The sequence below is a fragment of the Papilio machaon genome, chromosome 21, assembly GCF_912999745.1.
Source record: "Papilio machaon chromosome 21, ilPapMach1.1, whole genome shotgun sequence".
Taxonomy (NCBI): Eukaryota; Metazoa; Arthropoda; class Insecta; order Lepidoptera; family Papilionidae; genus Papilio; species Papilio machaon.
In genome coordinates, this window is record NC_060006.1 from 95,248 (window position 1) to 115,555 (window position 20,308).

The 20,308-nt window shown below is 39.4% G+C and overlaps 3 protein-coding genes across 3 annotated transcripts; 1 reads left to right on the forward strand and 2 right to left on the reverse strand.

Moving 5' to 3' along the window:
- Positions 1-4,058: 4,058 nt before the first annotated feature.
- On the reverse strand, positions 4,059-6,200 carry LOC106713055 (phosphoglycerate mutase 1). The gene is made up of 5 exons (XM_014505760.2): positions 5,992-6,200; positions 5,684-5,916; positions 5,423-5,614; positions 4,911-4,983; positions 4,059-4,418 (listed from the first exon to the last, which is right to left on the reverse strand). Exons 1-5 carry the CDS (start codon positions 6,092-6,094, stop codon positions 4,252-4,254), a joined length of 768 nt encoding a protein of 255 aa, XP_014361246.1. The 5' UTR covers positions 6,095-6,200; the 3' UTR covers positions 4,059-4,251.
- A 686-nt stretch (positions 6,201-6,886) lies between these two features.
- LOC106713039 lies at positions 6,887-11,128 on the forward strand (the record flags this gene model as incomplete). The annotated part of the gene is made up of 6 exons (XM_045683303.1): positions 6,887-7,176; positions 7,620-7,706; positions 8,045-8,191; positions 8,327-8,422; positions 8,540-10,986; positions 11,060-11,128. Coding segments are annotated over exons 1-6 (2,973 nt in total), but the record flags the coding sequence as incomplete, so codon positions are not given.
- Positions 11,129-13,900: 2,772 nt separating this feature from the next.
- Positions 13,901-20,285, reverse strand: LOC106713045. The gene is made up of 4 exons (XM_014505747.2): positions 19,287-20,285; positions 19,020-19,112; positions 18,737-18,840; positions 13,901-15,347 (listed from the first exon to the last, which is right to left on the reverse strand). Exons 1-4 carry the CDS (start codon positions 19,482-19,484, stop codon positions 15,266-15,268), a joined length of 477 nt encoding a protein of 158 aa, XP_014361233.1. The 5' UTR covers positions 19,485-20,285; the 3' UTR covers positions 13,901-15,265.
- Between the last annotated feature and the right edge of the window lie 23 nt (positions 20,286-20,308).

Genomic DNA, 20,308 nt, shown 5'->3' on the forward strand with positions numbered 1-20,308 from the left:
GCCTAAGAAAGTACACAAAAACAATGGATAGAAATTATATTCACATACTCGTGAGCAAAACAAGTCTCTCCTTATGGGTCGTGGCACAGTCGGATACAAAGGCTAGAAAAATGACAACATAATTATTATGTTGAAACTTACTTTGAGCTACTTTAGCAAATAATCCTGCTGCAACAGAATGACTCAAAACTTGAGCAGCGAGCCGAACTTTCATCTTTTGTTTACCATTGGGCTGAAGGTGTTGCTGGGTCAATGCTGGTGCAAAAACGAAGTTAGGGTTCTTCTTATCTATTTTAAAAAATTCTTCAATGTGGCTCCATTTAGCTACTCCTGTAATTATAAATCAATGAATGTTCTTTATTTTTATAAATACAGGTATTAACAGAGAAATGAATATCAATGGTAGGTGTACTTTTTTTTTAACTTTTATTATATAATCAATATTCTCCAAGGTAAAAAGGTTCAAAATAAATATATAATAATCCTGTAATTATTGTAGGACCAAGTAGCAAAACTGATGATTTGGAATATTGAAGTAAAATCGATTCTAGAGGAACTTCAATAAAATGGTACAATGAACTGACTTACAATATTTTTACTATGATGAACCAAAACATTTAATAATTATTGAAATAATTCACACCAGAGGAATAAGCGATACAAACCTATTCTTCGTTGACCTTCTATTTGTACATCTTGTACATATTGTACATTATGTTTTAAGAAATTGTTTCTAAAACATTTTAGCAAGTGGGGTGGATCTAAGATGGTGACAATTTCATGTCCCTCATGGTGAAAGAATGGCCGATCTCGCGACGATCCTAATAAATTTATGGCCCGTAAATTGACACGATCCAAATCACACACAATGCCAATGACTTCCAATCCAGCACCAAAACAAGTGCTCAGTACCTGAAAATTCAAATTTATTTTAGTTACCCTTAAACATGTTTTTACAATCAATTATAGGTAAGTAGTTTAAGGCTAAGATTTTTTTTTGCTGTCTGACATATGGGTGTGAACCATGATCTCTCTCAAAAAATCTTAGGGATAAACTTAGATCCTTTCAGGTGGGAATGGAACGCAGCATGCTCGGTCTGCATAAGTTGAATAGAATAAACAGTAAGAACATTAGATTAACAACAAAAGCCTAAGGTATTTTAAAGGTAATTGACCAGCAGAAGTGGAGATGGCCTGGGCTGGTTACATGGCCCAGAGAAAAGGAGCCAAATAGTTACGAACTGGTACCTTAGGGCACCTGACACCTAAGATGGTCAGACGACCTGAAGCTTGCTGCTGGTTGTTACTGGAGGACGGCTGCTCTAAACCGAGCTTATTGGAAAGAGCTAGAGGAGGCCTATGCCAACAGTTACGTAAAGATGAGGGATATTATATAAAGAAAAAAGACTACTGAAAAGGCTTTAATATAATAAGTTTAAGGCTAAGTTAAATGAATAATTATAAGAAACAGAAGGCTCACCTCCTTAATAAGAACAGCTAATCTGTCAGCTGTGACGCAGTCTCCTGAAAAATAGAAAGCTATAGGCTGTTTCCAGGCTTTTCTTATGCCAATAGCCATAAAAGTTAGGGCATGGCTTGCGATTTCTTGTGTTCGACCTTGTGCACCATGATCTTGGTAGCCATCTAATTGGTCAAGTTTAGTGTTATAATTCAGATTTTTTCTTATTGACATTTCGTCAAAAGACACAACACACAAATTGTCACTGACTGACCTCTGTCTTGTTATATCTTTAATTGTCTCAATCACTTGATTGTTAATTCCGCACATCATAGGAATTTTATTCAATAATGCCTTTAGTGAACTTACACTAGGCAAACAAAATAGTCGACTTAATAACCTATAGCATGCACTAGACTTTTTATACAAGCTTAAGGCTAAAACTTTGTCGTCTAGTGTCCATCTGCGGCCAGTTAACTTTCTGGGCACATTTTGTAATTGGCTTTGTAACAATAAATAAAAAGGACTGCTCAGTTTGCTTTTTATTATATTGTTGACTGCTGTATCATTGTGCAAAGTACTTAAAACATCCCTGTTGCAATTTTTTACTTTTTTAAATTTTCTTCTAAGTCTCAAGATTTCATTTAAGTTTTTTCTGCATCTTTTGTACAGTTTTTGTTTTCTGGGTGTTAGTTCAGCAACTTTTTTCAAATCCAGGTCCTTTAATATGCCTTTGCTTTTTGAAATTTTCTGAAAAACAAAATATTCTATTTTAGAGCTTTCAATGTGCTTACAATCTTAATCACATTATAATATTCCAACAATGGCTAAGACCTCCGACAAATTTCTATAATGTTAACAGAAAATTAATCAATTTTATTTATCCACAGAAATAATGAATTTGGCATATTCAAACAATTAATAATAAATAATAAACAATTAATATTTAATCAACCCATAAGTATCATTATTAATTAAATTACCATGGTCAAATATGGGCTATCAATATTATATTCATTTGAGTGTTCTGAAGATGTAGAAAACTGAGAAGTACTGGCTGTAACTTCCAAATCCTTCTGCATCTGTGCAGTCTCCTGGTACTGAAACATTTTTAACAAACTTATTAACTTTAATTCTATGAAATGTTTACTTATTTTTACTTATGTTATAATATTATTTTAATTAACCATCAACAAGCTAAGAAACTGCCTTTCAATGTTATTAATATTGCCATATTTTCTCATTTATCTTACCTCTTATATTATAAATACAAAAGTAAAAAGAATCATTTAAATTAATAATTCCTTGGCAAAAAGGTAAAAATTACAAGCTTAATACCAAAAATACTGACATGAGTTTTTAGTGCTTCTTTACACAGATGTTCATCTCGTAATTGGGCCAAAATGTTTTGAGCTTCAAATGGAATGGCAAACTTATTCAATCTCAATTTTGAACTGCTAGTAAATGATGAATCATCAAAATGATTGCCGCATAGCATCTTATGCTGTTTGTACAGCTTCACCAATGATTCATCTGTAGTCCAATCATCATTGGGAAAACAAAATGTTGCCCAAACTTTAGCTCTGAAAAGTTAATTTTTTGTATTATTACAAAATTCATGTGACAAATATTTAATTTTTACAAACTGTTTTAAATATATTATATAGGCAATGCAGTGTGATGATAAAACCATATCTGTTGTAATAATGTATGTTTCTATATACGTGGCATATATATATGTTTCTGGGATCTATTTAGATTATTACAAAATGTACCTTTATTAGGTGTTAACATTCTCTACTAGACTAGTTTGATGACATAATACCAGCTAGTAAGGGTAAATTAGTGCAAAACAGTAATAAATAAGTAAAAAAAAAAAGGTAAGTCTTACTTTAGAGATCCATGAATTGACGGGAGAGGAAACCTGTGAAAGGTCAAAGAAGAATTTTCCTTTGACGTTATACCGCATTTTGCGCACTTAACACTTGCTTTTCCAACCATGGTGGAGAAGAAAAACAACAAAAAAGCGTCAGTATCGCACAAAAAGAATGAGTCTCTATCTCGTAATAAAATTTCACAACACAAAAAGCGTCAATTTCGCACAGGAGTCTCTATCTCGTAATAATTGAATTCACAACACAAAAATCGTCAATTTCGTACGCACAGGAGTCTCTATCTCGTAATAATTGAATTCACAACATAAGAAAACAATAAACAAAGCGGCGCTAACACAAAAGCAACGGTTGACAATTTTTTACTTGAAGTGAAAAACATGTGGTAATTAAAACAATTCAAGATTCAAGAATAATAAAGTTGCCATCACGTAAAAATATAAAGACCAATAACTTAAAAAACGGCCTGTCTCTTTCTTTCGTAGAGCGCTTTCCTTTTTTGCAAATCCTGCCTTAGTAGGCATTTGCCGCTTGGAAAGCTGACCACCCCTCTGAATTTCGGACAAAGTTGCGTAGGAGACAAACACTGTCTGTTATTATGTAATAATGTGTTATGGACCGACAATTACAATTAAAACGTGGACAATTTGTTGTAACAATTTTATTTATATTTAACTTTGCAAACAATTAAAATATGCAACATAAAGAGTTTATTATAAATATATCTACATGATCGCCATTTCTAACATTGCAAGTGAAAACATTAGACAAAATGAAGTATTTTACTCTCACTGTACTAACAATATTCTTTAAATTACTTTGAAGCGGAATTAAAATTATATGATAAAAAATAAATGTATTGAATAGTATGATGGAAGATGAGAGCGGACACGAGGAGCGCTACTTGGCCTTGCCCTGCGCCGCGACGGCCGCCATGGCCTTGCGCACCGTCTCCTCGTCCCCCAGGAACACCATGGAGTCCACCGGCTGCAGGTTCTCGTCCAACTCGTACACGAACGGGATGCCCGTGGGCAGGTTCAGTTCCATTATGGCCGCGTCACTCAGATCTACAAGACATTTGATAGAGTTACATTGCCGCTGCAGCAAGTCCACTCCTCGCGGACTGAAGTCAAACATATCTTGAATGTTTGCCATCTTTCCATCCATGCCACTTGACAGTAAATTTGTTTTATATCTATTTATAGAAGTAGGATATATTTACATAAAAAGGTTTACGATATGAAGATAGCAATTCAATAGAAAAAAAAGTTATCCTCTTGCCATTCCCTTCAATGGTCAATTTCAAATATGTATTGAGTGGTTATAAAGTTGTTTATGCATGTGTTAACCTCTAAGGAAATTATTTAAACCTTAATGTTTCAGGTGAGTTTGTTCTTTCCTTTCTACATGTCAAGGGAAGCGACAAGTGAAAGCAGGGGAGGGGAAGTGCCAGGTTTGTAACGAGTGGAGCAATGGATGCAACAATAAAAATGGATAGCTTTCCTAAATAATAGCCCCAGCTAGTTGAAAAAAATACATTATTTTGCTTCATCACTTACTGTCTAAATGCTTAACAATTCCTCTTAAACTGTTTCCGTGAGCTGCTATTATAATTCTCTTTCCTTCCTTAATCTGAGAACAAAAAACTCTATATAATATTTTTAAATTAAATATTTTTTGTTTACTGCTCAATTGCTTATAAGAGCAAGAAGTTGTATTTATATTATAAGGTGGCAAACATGTAAGCGGTCACCTGAATGCATAGAAATAGCAAAGTAACCATTGCCCATACACATCTCCTATTACAGGTTCATGGCCTATTTTTGATTGTCAAAGGAGGGGACACACAGGAAGATAATATTTCCCTTTCCTATGTGTTTAATCCACTCCTCTATGCCATCCTTTCCTTTTTAGAAAAGGGTGGGGAGGGAAAAGAACTAAAATGAGGCCTCCAACAAGCACACATCACTCAAAACCCAGAATCATTTCATGCCTGTCTTCTGTGCAGCCTGTGCTAGTACATTTCCCAGAGATTATAAGAGAGGTTATAAATTAAAAGTTATCAAATTACCTGGGGAACAATAACATTGTTCCAGTATGGAAGTGTTCTTTCAATAGTAAGCTTCAAGCTTTCAAACATTGGGAATTCTTCAGGCTTTGGATCCCCGGCGTAGCGAGGATCTTTCACAATGGTCTCATAGTAGGGGTGCTCCTTCTCCATCGGTGGTGGTGGAATGTCGAAGCTTCGTCGCCAAATTTGGACCTAGCATAAATATTAAAGTTATAATCTGCCATGTTAATTGACAATTTTTCGTGAGTAGAAATTATGTACCTGCGCTTCGCCATACTTGGCGGCAGTCTCAGCTTTGTTAAGACCCGTAAGACCACCGTAATGCCTCTCGTTCAAGCGCCAAGTTTTGTTAACCGGCAAATCCGGCTGTCCGATTTCGGTGAGAATTGAATTTAACGTTATTTGAGCTCTTTTCAAAACCGATGTATGGGCGACATCAAATTGGTAGCCTTCGGCTTTTAAAGCTTTACCGGCGGCGACAGCTTCCTCTCTACCTGTAGTTAATATTTATTTAATAAGTTAACAAAACTATATATTTATTTGTAAGGTATCGAATAAACTTTACATACCCTTGTCACTAAGGTCAGCGTCGTACCAACCACAAAACAAGTTTTTCTGATTCCATTCACTTTCTCCGTGCCGGATCATCACAATCTTATATTTTGCAGCCATTATTGACTTTTAATTTAAAAAACGCCGATAAATTTCAATAAAATTGATTACGACCTTGTCTATTTATAAGCTCCACCTCCTCTTGACGTATGTAACCTATTTGACCTTTACGTCTGGTTTACATTATGCCAGTACAGTGGGACAGTAGCACTCAAAATTTACACTGGCATAATGTAAACACTTGATGGCGCCAGTGAGCCCATACAGTCACACCAGAGCAGCACTATTTCTGTCGTACTGTACTGGCATAATGTAAACTAGGTATTATTCCTAAGCCGAGATTGTAGACAAGTGACAATGGACGAGTCTATATACTGTAGTAAAGAGTATAAAACAATGTATGTGCTGTGAACACTAACCTTAATAAATGGACTGGCTAGAAGACGTGGTATTTTGTCCCTATTTGATAAAAGTTCTTCTTCTTCTTCTTTTAATTAATACTGGACTCCATCGTAACTTCGATGATTTTGCCAACGTCAAGGTTGAAAATAATCGATAATGAAAGATGTAAATAAATAAGAAAAAAACAAAGATAAAAGTTAAAATGTACTCTTTGTTCTTTGGTATCAAATGTCAATGTCAACTCGACACCACTCCATTGTCAATGAAATCATTCAATTTGAATTATTCAAATCAAGTAAAAGCTGTCATTTTCAATTTTAATGTTGTTTTGAGCGGTTTTAATTTTGATTTTAAGAAAATTTGAGCATCGAACTTTGAGTATTCATGCAATTTAATTTTATTTGTATCCCGTTTTATGACTCCACAATAACAAACTAACATTTATTTAAATATATCCGATTCTTCATAACATATTTGTAATTTCAAGCATGGTAAATAGCACTTCCAATACTTAATTGGAAGTTAGTCCAAGAAACTGATACTTAATTTAAAAATAAACTTACAAAAGTAAAACGCAATTTATGTATCTACTAGTTAAAATTAAATTAGAAAAATGCCTCCAAAAAAACGAGGCGGTAGGTCTATTGGAAGTGTAAAAGCAAAATTGGTTTCACGCGTTCGCAAAAATCAAAATACAAAACCAAATTCTCTGCCTATATTAAGTTTTGACGTACTCACAGGTTTGTCGTTTCATTATTTTCTTAATTTAATTGCTATTACTATAATACTTATTGTCGCAGGAGTTTTAGATGAACTTGTATCGACCAGGTTCGCGACATAGTCAAGAAAGGGTATTGAAAGAATTGTACTGCATGCAATCCAATTTTGGCTCTCATGCATGCTTAGATGTACGAAAGTGGAAGATGCAAGATAGGCATGTTGGAACTATTTCAAGTGTAACATCATAATCTGTGGGCACTCGTCTGGGTCACAGTCATGAGATATGATGTTATTTATATAAATAACATAATATGCAACTCACTTAGCCTTTAAGGATAACAGTTGCTAAATGTGCTTATTAAAGGAACTTGGAAACTATGGCATTATTACATTAAGAGAATACATAATATTTATGTTTTATACCTAAAAATGTGAAATCTGTATGTGTAATGTGTTGTTGTAGAGAATGGGTTAGGCACAAACAGTACAACTACTAGAAAAGTGACCACAACAGCCAACAATGAAATGCAGATTAAATTATCAAATGAAGGTAAGTGTATGTTTGTGTTATATTGTAAAGCAATATGGTAAGTTATAACATTAAAATTACATGTACAAGCAGTTGTGTGTCACAAGTGCTTACTGTATCTAAAATTAATGGTCTGTGATTTTTAATTTTGTTTTATTCTATGTATATTATTTTATAACTTTCAGTAGTAAGTGGATTGTTAAATACATGATTCTTTTGTATTATCACTACTATATTAAGTAGTGTACAGTACATTAAGTAGTGTAAGTAGTAACATTAAACACCCTGTATACTTGTAAAGTATGGTCAAACTATAAGTTTTAGTTTGTGGTGATATTTACATTTAAATTCTTTTCCAGTAATTGAACCAGACATAACGAAAGGAATGCTGCTCACCGAACATGAACCCAAAAACATGAGGATTACACGGAATAACTATTTAAAGTTACAGCCAAAGAAAGAGAGTATTTCAGAAGATGAAATAAAAACAGATGCAGTGTTAAATGGTTTGTATACATAGAAGTGGGAACATTTCTTGTGCAGTACATCTTCATAATTTCAGTTATGAAACATTGCTAATTAACTTTTTAAAAGACAAGATTAAGTTGGTACTAGGTAATTTATTTTCTATTCTATTTCAGTTCAGCCAGTAACAGTTATGTCGCTACAAGAAAATAAAGATGCTCCGATGACAAGGAAAAGAAAACTAGTCAAAAACAATTCACCAGAGTCTGAAGGTATGAGATCACCAACTCTGAGTCTGAGAGTGTTGTCACACAATGTTACATGTACTGAGTGGATTTTTTTTACTGCAGGGAAATTTGTTGTATTATTGTTGTATTATTTTTCACCAGATTCAAGTACGACAACAAAGCGCCGATGCAAAAACAAAGGAGGTGTAAATAAGAACAACATCACAATAAGAAAGCAAACCAAGACTAATAACAGGAGAAAAGTTATAAAGAACAAAAAATCGTCGGCTTTCCAACAAACGGTCAGCGACCAACCCTCGCCCATTTCTCCTCGGAAAGTTATGGAAGTTAGAAATAAAGAGTCGCTCAACTTCGAGGTCACAATAACCGGGGCGCCGCCGCCGCCCGAGGGGCCCGAGCTCTCCGCGCCCTCGCCATTCGCCTCCTGCGCACCTTCGCCCCCGCCCTCCGCCCCCTGCGCACCTTCGCCCCCGCCCTCCGCCTCCTGCGCACCTTCGCCCTCCGCCCCCTGCGCACCTTCGCCCCCGCCCTCCGCCCCCTGCGCACCTTCGCCCCCGCCCTCCGCCCCCTGCGCACCTTCGCCCTCGCCCTCCCCCTGTCCCTCCTGGACCCGCGACATCTCCAGCTCCAGCGCCGTCACCTGTTTCACTGTACGCACCGACGACATCGTGTGCATCGACAACAAGTTGCCCCTCCTGCGACTCACCGACGTCGTCCGCGCACCTCGCCCCGCCCCCGCCCCCGCCCCCGACAGAGCGCGCTCCGCCTCTCGGTCCTCGTCCTCCAGCACCAGCTGCTCGAGCGCCAGCTCGGACACTCGGCCCGGCTACTCAAACACCGGCTCGCACGCCGACCTGCCCGGCGACGACGACGACGACGACAGAGCTCTCGAAAAATTATCCACAGAGTTTAAAAAAAAGGACGTGGAAATGATCGAGTTGATCTCTTGCGAAAATAGAAACGACAGCCCCGCGCTCCGGAACTTGCGCAAAAGAGTATGTAAAGCTCTGACGGAGGAGAGCGAAGTGATTGCGCATTGCAACGCTTTAAAAAAATTATTAATCCGCAACTACGAGGAGTTATTTTCCGATATCGAACCGTGTGAAAACCGAGAGGTCGTCCGCCCCCAGGATGAACATTTTATTAAACCTCGTGAAGTTAGAAAATCAAATCCATGTGAAACTGCGATCAAACCGGGATCGAAAACCATCTGCGACGAGAGAGGGAGGGCCCCCACCCCCGCCCCCCTCCCGGCCTGCCCCAACCCCGGCGACGAGCGCGGCAACGACGACGACGACGCCCTGTCCCTGTTCGCGGAGAGCATCACCGGCCTCGACTCCTCCCGGAGACACGACTCGCTGCCGCAAGACAACTCCCTTCCCGGAGATTCCGGCGAATATATACCGCGACCTAAAAACGGAAACAAGAAATCTGAAACTGTGACCTACCGGCCCTCGCTTATCGGCGAACGGAACGAGGACGGGCCCCGAGATCAAAAGGTGAAAATAGTTTGCGAGAAACAGAACGCCGATTCTACTTCGATGTACAGAGAGAATCGAAACTTTTACGACAACACGAGCGACATCGGCGTCGATAACGAAAGCCTTTGGCCCTGGCCCGGGTCGCCGCGAGCGGCCGCCGCGCCCCCGGCGCCCCTCACGCCCCCCATGCCCCCCGCGCCCGACTCGCCCCCCGCGCCCGACACGCCCCCCGCGTCCGACACGCCCCCCGCACCGGCGGTGAAGCCCGGCCCCGAGGGAGCCGGCCGGCCCGTCTTCATAGCAAACATTTACCCCGTACCGACAAAGATTAAGAGCTTCGTGTTCATGGGCGTGTGCTTCTACAACCTCGCCTCGAAATGCAAGCGCGAGCGCTGCCAGTTCCTGCACGCGGACTTGCCGGCGAGCACGCTCAGCGCGCGCCTGCGCCGCCTCGACGGGGACGCGCTGTTCGTGCACGAGTACATGACGATGCGCAGCTGGGCCGCGCTGCGCAGGAGGTACGGGCTCGCCTTCGTGCTGGAGGGCGTGCGCCGCGGCCTCGCCCGAGTCCTGCTCGAGATGGCCATAGACTTCGCGAGGTGTTCCGCCCCGAACCACCCGGAGGACAAGGCTCTGACGGTGAAAGTTTTGGAAGCGATCATGTTGTATTTGAACACGATAGACGTCCGCGAGTACGGGGAGTTCCTCGAGTTTCCCGCGACCGACGGTCGACTGCTCTGCGACATTTTTATGGAAACGCTCGCCAGCACCCAAAACTTTTCCCGATTCAAATCGATATTCGTCAATCTCACCGAGTTCATGGATCGCATCCCGCGGCCGTTCGAGTTCGAGGTGGCGTCGGCGCTGCTGGAGCGCGTGTGCATCTTGCCGCACGAGACGCGCACCGCGGCCGCCATGCTGGTCGTGCTGCGCCGCACCTCGCCCCGCGTGCTGCACAACGCCATGTTCGGCCTGTTCCAGCGCCGGCTGGCGGCCGACGAGCGGTTGGCTCGCGACTTCGAAGCGTTGAAGCGCTCCGCGGAGCTGCAGGCGGCGGCCGAGCCCTGGCCGAGCGGCGGCTTCTCCCCGGACACGACGGACTGCGCGGTGAGTGGCGGCCGCGCTAGTCTCCACCTTCGCTTCCGGTGATGTTTCAATGTCGGTGACGTTTCGTCCACAGAGCGCAGCGCCCGCTAACGCGATCGATTCCCACCTGGTGGAGTCGTTCAGGAAGCTGGGGTCGAGCGGGCGGGGGGCGCAGCGCCGCGCGGGGTGGCCGGGCCCGCCCGCCCGCCGGCCGGCCTTCGGAGCCCCGCAGATGGGGGCGACGCCGCTCATGCGACCTCCGCGACCTCTGTTTCAGTTTCCCAGAAGCAGGCCGGTAAGCACAGCACATTATTTGTTTTGCACTTTAAAAGGTCGCCTTCAGCAAAACCATGTTCGAATTCATTATGTCCTAATTATGCAGTTGTTTTTGAAAGAATGCCATTTATTGTTTTTTTTCTATTATTCTGTTTCAGAATTATCAAAAAAGATATGTGCAAGACTCTTAGTAGAGTATGACAGGGTAATGTAAAAGGGTTGAATGCTGCAAGTTAGGAAGGCGACGCCGCGAAACTCACAAGACATTCGGCCGCGGGTCGACATCTGCTCTAGCGCCTGTGTTATTTCAACGATACAAAAATGTTATTTAAACTCCACCTCACCTCATAAAAATTCGCCTAATGCCTTCATAGCCGGAGAGACACGGCTAGGGCGGGGCGTGGGCGGGGCGAGGGCGCGGCTAGGGCGGGGCGAGGGCGCGGCTAGGGCGGGGCGAGGGCGCGGCTAGGGCGGGGTGGCGCGGAGCTAAGTCTGCTGTAAGCTAAAGTGTAACGTGTAGTTGGAACTAACGTGTACGATGACGTCACCTCCAACTGAGTGAGTCAGCAATGGCGGGTGTCAAAGTCGGTTCTAAAGTTATATTTGTTATGACATTAGCAATTCTAGTTTTGTTAAGTTTGAAGATGATTTTATAGTTTTAAGTGTATGTAGAGTTAGGTTTTACTTCTTTTTCATATTACGATGGACAAATTAAACAACCTGACAACGTTTATGTGTGACATTAAAAACGCAACAACAAATCCAAAACGACATTATTAATCTGATTGTTTATATTTTAAGGTTAAATTTCAATAATCCGCCAGTTTTGTTGCAACATTGTGGATAAAAAGGTGGAAAATACATTGTTATTTTCTTTTTAATTAGTAACATTGTTCCAGTGTAGGAAAGAAGATCATTTAGTTATTGTATTAAGACTAGACATATGCTCAGTCTGGCCACAGCTCGACATTCATTGGTTACCGTAGAGTACATCGCTATGAGTACAGTCACCTTCGTTCGCTTTCCAGTTTTTGTAGCAAAATATCCTTCACGAAATCCGTCCTTTTTTAAGAATAATCAATAATAGACTGATTTCTATAATATCAAGACGCACGAGACGCTCTAAAGATTGTCACTTATCTGCAAGGGAGGTGGAACATCGCTGACGATGGCGACTGCACGTGGAGATGCAAAGTGTAATGTACCGCTGACAGCGGCCGGACCGCTTGTCGTATTCTTTACATAACACAGTATTGTTAACAAGACTATTAAGAATAGTTCTCTTTTACCATTACTAGGGATAAGTGAAGCATTAAGCTTTTTTTTAATTGTGTACCAACATAGTTTTACGACTCAACCAAACTATTATCTCAGTTTGAATATTGAGGGCCTCCGCCATGTTAATATTGAGCGTAACCATCTCTAGTTACGTAGTTTCAGTAATATTATTGTTCTAAAACATGGACCATTATTGTTGCAGCTGTAAATAAAGAAAAATTGTTAATTCACTTGTTTTTTTTTTTGTACAACTGACGCCAGAACTCACAAATGAATAACATTACTCGCCATGATGTACTACATCAGCTGATCTCACAGACGAATAACTATATCTGCGATAATATAAGTACGTGTGTATTTATATATATATGATAGGATATACAAAGTTGTAGAAAAAAATGCAGAACCACTTTGAGTACATTTTTATTGATCAACTCCGAGCCGATTGTAAATTAAAAAAGACACAACATAAAAACACAATAATACTACTATACTTTAGCCCCTTTTGCTGACTTTGGCTTGACGACAGATTTATTTAATCTTTGTGCATAAATAGATAAAAAAAAAATGGTAGAAATATAAAGCCGCATTCACATTTGTCTGACGTGTTGTGTCGTGATGCTTTCTGTCGTGATGGCTACTGTTCACATCTATGTGACGCGTTATGACGCATTTTTAATCAGTTCCGTTATAGCTCTCAGAGAGTTTACACATTCGCAATGTTTTTTCATGAATCATACGATTCAGATTCAGATTATGAAGAAGATATGCAGTTATTGGCACTGGCAACACTTCTAATAAAACAAAAAAAGAGAAGAAGATATTGGATACATCCAGTAAATACAAAAAGAGAGACTAAAGGCGAGTTTCATTGTCTCGTTAAAGAGCTTGAGAGTGATGCTGAAAAATTTCATCAGTATTTTAGAATGTCTAACTTCTGACGCGTCACAACACAACAAAATGGCGCGTGCACACTGTGTCGCTGCGCCGTCCCCCGCACCTCACCCATACTGACGCGGACCGGGATCGCTTCTGACGCGACACAACACAAGCCATCACAACACACTGCGTCAGAGAAGTGTGCACGCAACCATATTAATTGTATGAGACCGATACCTTTCTGATGCATCACGACACAACACGTCAGACAAATGTGAATGCGGCTTAAAACACAACAATGTACAGTTCAGTGAAAAACGAATATAGCTATTTTAGTCATTTCCAATTTTGCAAAATTACCGAATGATATAATTAGCAAAGTCAATTTCACTTTATAATGTATATGAAAATAGTTTCATCAATAAATTCAATGTCAACTTTAGGCAGTGTCAGTTAAACGTCACTATTGTTTCAGTCAGGTCAACACTCAACAGCTGCAGACAAAGGCGGGGCGGCACTCAATGCCATACAAGCCTCGTACATTCAGTCTTTGACAGACACAAAATATAAAAAATAAAATACTTATAAACTTACAGGTTTTACATCAAATTGCCTAAAAAATATTTTTAATATTATACAAAACTGAGCACAGACTTAAGCTACCATATAAATAATAAATAGTGAGATATAAATATTGTCACAGAGAAGCCTAATGTAATCACTAAGTTAAAATGTAAGCGAGTATAATTTTGGCTTGAATAATACTGTATATGCGCAAAGGCATTAGAGGCGGGGGCGGGCGACGCGAGCTTCGGTCATTATCAGTTCAAATTTATTGCTATTTTGTAAAAAAAAATTGTCTATTATATTTTTATAGTAACTATTTTAATAAATTGTTAATGTAAAGATTTCTTGTCGGTTTCACTACTAAATAAATAACTTCCTTGGAAAGTGCTTCGATATAAAACGAAAGAAGATAAAGATGAGTGAAGAGTAAAGGCAAAAGTTGAAGTAGATGTATTAGTATAACAAGAGGCGCACAATGTCGCTGAAACCTACGATTTATGACGTATCAACACTGATCTCTATAAATGAATAGGTCATTGCGGGGAAATGACAGGTTTTATTTAATTCCGACTTGAACACACCTGTTGAAGTTTTTGAGTGTCGATTTCATCTCTATTACAAGTTCGACTGCTCACCACTGCTTCTAACCGCAAAATGGCGAAAATCAAATAAGAACAAAATATCACGGTTTATAGCCTGTCCATGTATAGAGGTGAGTGGATAACAAGTATTGAGCGGATTCTGATAGGATAAAGTGAAGCACCTGGAGTTATGTTTAAGACAAATGAAACATACTAAAATTAAAAGATTGAGAAAACTTGCTTTTAACATCTATTATAAGAATTTCAACTTGAATGTTATGAATTGCTAGTTTTTTATCTGCGGAATACTTTGCCTCGCCTCGACATGCCTCGCTACTTGATAATAATATTATTGAGACAATTCCTATCACCATATAAGTACATGTTCCCTCATCAATCAAAGTTATCCCTTAAACTTCTCCACTTGATGTAAACAACGAGTTCCCCATCAACAAGTAGTGAATACAAAATTCCTTTTGCACTTAACATTATTGATAAACTTTAAAAGGCGATCGCATCCAAAATACTAGACATTAAATTACGTAAAGTTGTACAAAAAGTAGTGTAGCAGGTTTTAAATATGTAAAAAGTGCATAAACAATGTTAGTGTCCCGCTGAAGGTAGCACCAGTCCCATACAATGACACGATACCTGCGCACCAAGCGGACCTTACACTAAGCGGTGGGGGAGGGGGCGCAGGCCGCCGGGCCGACCAGGGCTCAGCGGAACAGCGCCCGCGGCCTCTTCTTCGCCAACTGGTGCCATGACTGACTGACACCCACACGTCTCTTTGGTGAAAGCCTGAAATTATACACAAATATACATCTCTTTCCTTGTGTTAAATATATGACGGCGTATCCGCCAAAGTCAAACGTCAGGTTGACTTTTAGCTGTCAAAAGTCAGCCTAGCGAAGCGTCATGTCGATGGTTGTGAGGGCGGCCATCTTTACACAGTGTTGTTCGAGACGGCGCCGGCGCACCACGCTTGCGACGAATCGCTTAGCATCTAATTAACAAATTAAATCTACCGCTTAATTAAGTTGATGTCGCGTTGGTTAGACACTACAGTGTTCATTCCACTGTGTATTTTTGGTTACTTAACCCTTATTAAACAACTGCGATTGCAACAAGGACTCGTGATCTGTTTACGCCCACCTGCCGACATACCCGCTTTTATACTCGCACAATATAATTTCTGATGAAGGCCCTCCTGCCCCTTCATCAGAAGTGGGATAGAACCTTTTGTGTAAGTTTTAGTTACCCCTAAACATGAGAGACATGTTTAAAGATGTTGAGCGACTCCATGGAATTACTTTTGGTTGAAGAATTGTGAGTAAGTAGCAACTGAACTTGAAACGACGCTCCTGTCATGTAAGTCTCCTTAATAAGCAGGAAAACAGAAAGCATGTTGATGACTATCAGACGATGACTATAACATAGGAAACATGGTGAGCTCAATCCATTTTATACCTATAACTACTTATTAGGAAATCATAGCCTTAAAGTACAAATGAATATCTTTAACCAATTTGTAAAGATACAGGTCACAGTTTAATGTACATGTGTAATGAGTGTAGTCACCTAACGATGATGTTTTAGTTTGTGTTTAAAAGAAATGTCTTTTGCTGGTATTTATTCCTGATTACACATTGATACCTCTGGCACTTTCTCACTCAACCAAAACTGCTGCATAATGTTTTCTAGTTTTTCAGAATTAAAAATAGCAAAATTTGACACTAAACTTCATTTTTACTTGATGAGTTATTAGAGACAGTGTCTCCCACCACATATCCAAAGAGTGTATTTTGTAAGACAGGACCATTATACAATTTAATATTACCATTCAAAAGTATGTTAAAATATAAATCAGCTCCTAAAAGTAATGAAAGCTCATCAGGTACATTGAAATTATCATCAGACAAAATTACATTTTTTGGTAATTTGTACTGCTTTATATCAATCTGTTGTTAAGTCAACTGTGTGGTTATAGAATAAACTACATTACATTTAATGTGCAGTTGCACACCTTGCACTGGAGAATAAATATCAAGATTTACAGAATTATTTATGTTGTTACACTTATTGCCAATACTCATAATATTGGTGACTTGATAAAAGGGTTGCAGGGATAACCTTGCCATTATTATGACTATCAAGATGCTTCCAAGAGATATGTTTTTAACCTAATATTCTGTTTCTTTATCATTTGATAATTTTAGTTGATATTGAAAAGCATGTTTACCAGGCCCGTAGATTTAACACAAATGTAAAATCTAATAAATCCATTAAGATGTCAGAACAATAATGTGGAATATCTGTTTGTTCAAAAATGTTAGACAAGAATTCAAAGTTCAAAGGTCAAATCTTGACAAGTGTTGGATAATTCAAGACATGGTGTGCTGTTGTATGGACATTTTTAGTACAATTAACTTCACAACAGCCATAGTAGTAGTCAGCCATAGTAGTTGAGCTGTTGTGTAAACCATTTTAGTAGAATTGGTTCTCGATAAACAAAATTAGTAGTCAAATTAGAAAGTCAGTAAGAAACTCCTGTGATTTTAAACATTGTTTCATTACACTTTAACATTAATTCATGACGTTGTCCCTTGCCTAGAGGCGGCAGTGTCGCGAACGCACGCGAATTAGTTCGGTAAGAAACTAAGTATTTGAACTAGCAACGTTCTTCTCCTGTCAACATTAGAATATTTTCATTATGGAGGGTAATGTTTTATTCACTTTGGCTGAATATTACAAAACAAGGCAGACAGAGATTGCGATTCAGCAGTTGGTAAGCGATTATACAATTTTTGTTAATATTGTGAGTACAGTTTATATGCGATGTTACTGTGTCATTTGTGTATCACTGCGGTGAGTTGTTTGTTGATATTTAACAGAGAAATTCAGACCGTGTGGATAGGGATGGCTATAAGTGATGGTGGAGGCTATTCGCGGGGTTCAAAACCCTTACTTCAGCATGTTCATTTTACATAATAATCGACGGTGTACGTAGGTACCTCGATTAAGTGACGGGTGCAGCCGATTGGCTGATTAGCAGCAGCAGCAAATCGGATGCAGAAAAATTTGCTATATAGTCAGACAAAAAATGTTGTCCAAGTCAGAGCCATTTATGTTGGATGACTTGTTCTGGATGCCTTGCAGATTGTGGTAAGACGAATATTGTCGTCCGAGTCAGAGCCATTTATGTTGGATGACTTGTTCTGGATGCCTTGCAGATTGTGGTAAGACGAATATTGTCGTCCGAGTCAGAGCCATTTATGTTGGATGACTTGTTCTGGATGCCTTGCAGATTGTGGTAAGACGAATATTGTCGTCCGAGTCAGAGCCATTTATGTTGGATGACTTGTTCTGGATGCCTTGCAGATTGTGTTAAGACGAATATTGTCGTCCGGGTCACATCAACCAAAGGATTGACCTGTCCAGTAGTACCGATTGTGAACAGTTAACCTACATGCTGTTTAGTGACAAGGCAGTGTCATCTGACTTAATTGTTACGAGACGCCCGCCTTCAGTCTTAAGTATCATAGCGCATTTTGATGATTGTAATGAGTCGTCCGTCAGGATGCCGAACGGAATAGGTACAACTGCAGTTCATTGTTTCAGAGAATCGCCCGAGGACGGTCGAATGTCAGTCCGGCCGTGACGGCGTATCCGCCAAAGTCAAACGTCAGGTTGACTTTTAGCTGTCAAAAGTCAGCCTAGCGAAGCGTCATGTCGATGGTTGTGAGGGCGGCCATCTTTACACAGTGTTGTTCGAGACGGCGCCGGCGCACCACGCTTGCGACGAATCGCTTAGCATCTAATTAACAAATTAAATCTACCGCTTAATTAAGTTGATGTCGCGTTGGTTAGACACTACAGTGTTCATTCCACTGTGTATTTTTGGTTACTTAACCCTTATTAAACAACTGCGATTGCAACAAGGACTCGTGATCTGTTTACGCCCACCTGCCGACATACCCGCTTTTATACTCGCACAATATAATTTCTGATGAAGGCCCTCCTGCCCCTTCATATAAGTTAATTAGCTAGTCTAAACAAATTTGGTAAACAAAGAAAAATTTGTTCAGTACTTTTAATAATTAAAGTCAATGGTTAATAGTTCATTACAGTAGTACACATAGCTTTCTTTTTCTACATTTAATTTACTTGTTAATTTAAAATGTTCTCACCCGTCGGGGGTGTCAGGCATGTAGGGTGACATGCGGAAGTCTCGGCTGTGTGGGGTCTCAATGCCAAATGGGCTGTACAGCTTGGCGGGGCTCCTGCCCAGCAACTGCACACAATGATATGATAATTAAATTATGTAATTGGTACAGTACTATAAATAAATATAATTTATATGACAATTTCCATGTAAATTATTCCCAATACATATACAAAATAGTATATAGCAACAACAACATCCACATTGAGTAGAACAAAACCAATAACGGCAAGTATTATCATACAGACCCCCTTCTTTTTAGTGACTGGTGTAGAAGGACTCTTGCACGGAGATCCAGCCTCCGCTAGCCTGTGTCTGCGCCTGCCGCTCACTCTGAAATGCTAATACGAAAATATATATAAATGAATAATTAAGGGAATATATTTTTTTATAAAACTAGTCTGATCAACCGTAATAAATCAAACACCTAAATATTATACTTAAAACGTTATTTGATTGTGGGTTTATTTCTCACTCATGATAAAGCAAATATTAAAATTTTTAAAATGTCTCACCTGCGACAAATTGCCGAAAGTGTTTCGAACACTTTTAAACGTTTTTGATATTTTCTCAGCGCTAGACTGAAACGCTCGACGGGAACTTAAAAACGGCTTGGCTTTAAAAATATTGCTATTGTAACAACCGTCAATAATTTTCACACTTTCACGAGTCGGCGAATCAATAACGGAGTCGGACGCAAACGTATCTCTCATTGTGTTACACTATATTAATTGATATCTAAATAATATTTTTAAGTTTTCGTCTTTTCAATTTTAATAAATTTTTGAAAGCAAAATATCTGTTAATACATAATGCTTACTCTAACCCGACACGTTCATTCATTTCTTTTGTTAAATGTTCGTTAAGTTTAATCTGATCAAAGTTACAATTCCCAGCAAGTTAAATTAAACTGAACGGAGTCGGATGACTGGCTGGCAGCTGGCAACGCAACGAAAAGCGATATCGGAGAAAAAAATCGTTATACGTCAAATCAAAGATCATGCAACAACAGAGTATATAAGAGTAAAATACCTATTTTATGTATTCTTTTTTAGCCCATATAAATTATTTTCCCGATCTCGATCATGGGATCGAAATAATTTAATTGTTTTATTTACCAAGAGCATAAAACATGTCACACGTAGCAAGCATGAAATTATATTATGAAAATATTAAACCGTCCCGGACAAAACAGAGGTGTAGGAACACTTCACCTACGATAATTCTGCAAAGTATAATTGTTAGTGTTAAGTAAAATATAAAGTGTAAAGTAAGTAAATTATTATTGTTTCCAATAGATACTTTATTGTGTTATCGCCATGTGGCATATGAAATGCGTGTTGCCCCTATGCTTACTTCTATAATTTTATAGTATAAAATGTATACTTATACATACTAGCGGTCGCCCGCAACTTCGTCAACACAGTATTTAAAAAAGCAGCTTATAATATGCCCACGTGCATCAGCTCAGCATCACCTTAGTGGCGAAATTCCACCAACATAGAATGGGTTTGTGGTGTACCATCATGAAATATAT